At 26.7% G+C, this 1,601-nt stretch overlaps 1 protein-coding gene across 1 annotated transcript; it reads right to left on the bottom strand.

Annotated features, from left to right (window-relative positions):
* Positions 1–302: 302 nt before the first annotated feature.
* Phum_PHUM448250 (14 kDa phosphohistidine phosphatase, putative) lies at positions 303–1,343 on the bottom strand (the record flags this gene model as incomplete). Its single annotated transcript, XM_002429639.1, has 3 exons — positions 303–395; positions 508–635; positions 1,334–1,343. 3 exons carry the CDS (start codon positions 1,341–1,343, stop codon positions 303–305), a joined length of 231 nt encoding a protein of 76 aa, XP_002429684.1.
* Between the last annotated feature and the right edge of the window lie 258 nt (positions 1,344–1,601).

The raw sequence follows: 1,601 nt of genomic DNA, 5'->3' as shown, positions 1-1,601 counted from the left end.
AAAAAAAAATACGATTACATGTGTGCACGTGTGCACGTGCGCGCCACGGAAAAAAAAATTTTTTAGTGAAAAGTAAAGGAAAATAAAATAAAATTACAAAAAATTTTCTTTTTTCCTCCAAATTTTATTTTATACGCACGCGCGTTTACATAAATAAATATATATATATATATATATATATATATATATATATATATATATATATATATATATATCTACGCTAGCAGTAATGATGATGATGATGATGATGATGATGATGATTATGATGATGATAATAATAATAATTTATCGAGAATTATTTCCTAATAACGTTCGTCGCTCCATGTAATGGTATAATCTCGATAAACTTTTTTTAAAAGATCAGCCGTAATCGAATGGTCGGCTTTTCCAAATCCCTAAAAATATTAAAAAAATCATCATCATCTCATCATCGTCGTCATCGTTTTTTTCCGCGGCGAAATACTTATTGATAATAATAATAATAATAATAACAATAACAAAATTTACCTGTGATAAATCGTGAACTTTCATTTTTTTCTCATTTGGCTCGTGAAGAATTCTTCCACCTCCCAAACATTCCGAATCTAATTTTTTAGGTTCGAGTTCTTTGCTCGTCACTTCGTCGTAAATATCACCTGAAAATCATCATTATCATTATTATCATTATCATCAATCGTTCGGGAAAGAAAAGAAAAGAACACAATAATAATAATAATTTACTAAAAATCTAAAAATTTTTTTTTTGTTTTGTTTTCTTTGACGTTTTCATCGATTTATCGAATTATCTATCGATTGTTCGAAAAACAAAATTTAAAATAAACGGATTTTATTATTATTATTATTATTTTGGGAAATACGAAGAGAATGAAAGAAAAAAACAGAAAAAAAAAAGAAAAAACAACAAAAAAAATTTGTTGCGTGAACGGAAGCCATTTTGTTTGTCTTTTTCTCCTTTACCGACATCATCATCATCATTATTACTATTATTACTTTTTGACGTATTTATATGCGAAAATTTTTTTTTTTTTTTTTTGCTTATTAACTAAAAGTAAATGCATGTGTCAATGCATTTTCATCATTATTATTATTAATATTAATCAAATGATAAAAAAAAAAAAAAAAAAAAAGAGTTGAAAAATTTTTTTTTTTTCCGGGTCACGCAAAATTTATTATTTTTGTTTCGACACATTCGTGATGAAATTTGTTTTTTTTTTTTTTTTTGGAGGGGGAGGAGAGGAGAGGAGAAGAGAGGGGAAGAGGAAGGGAAGGAAAAACAAAAGGGAGACGCCCGATTTCCGTTAAATCATTTCAAAATAGTAGGAGAAACACCAACCGCACAACATCAAACGAAAATCTTTCCACAAATCGAATCCCCTTCGATTCTGTCGCAAATCTATAAAAAATAATAATGATAATGATAACAATAATCGTCGGAAGAATAACCCGGGAGGAAGAAGGGAAGCGAGGGGGGGAGGGAAATTCATAAAATTTTTATTAATAATAATAATAAATTCACACCCACAAAAATCAATATTAATAATAATGATAAATTATTTTTTTAAATAAAAATAAAAAATTATTATTATTATTTTTTTTTTAAA

The sequence above is a fragment of the Pediculus humanus genome, genomic scaffold (assembly GCF_000006295.1).
Source record: "Pediculus humanus corporis 1103172108218 genomic scaffold, whole genome shotgun sequence".
Taxonomy (NCBI): domain Eukaryota; kingdom Metazoa; phylum Arthropoda; class Insecta; order Psocodea; family Pediculidae; genus Pediculus; species Pediculus humanus.
Note: the sequence above shows the minus strand (reverse complement) of the source record. Positions and strands in the feature narration are given on the sequence as shown.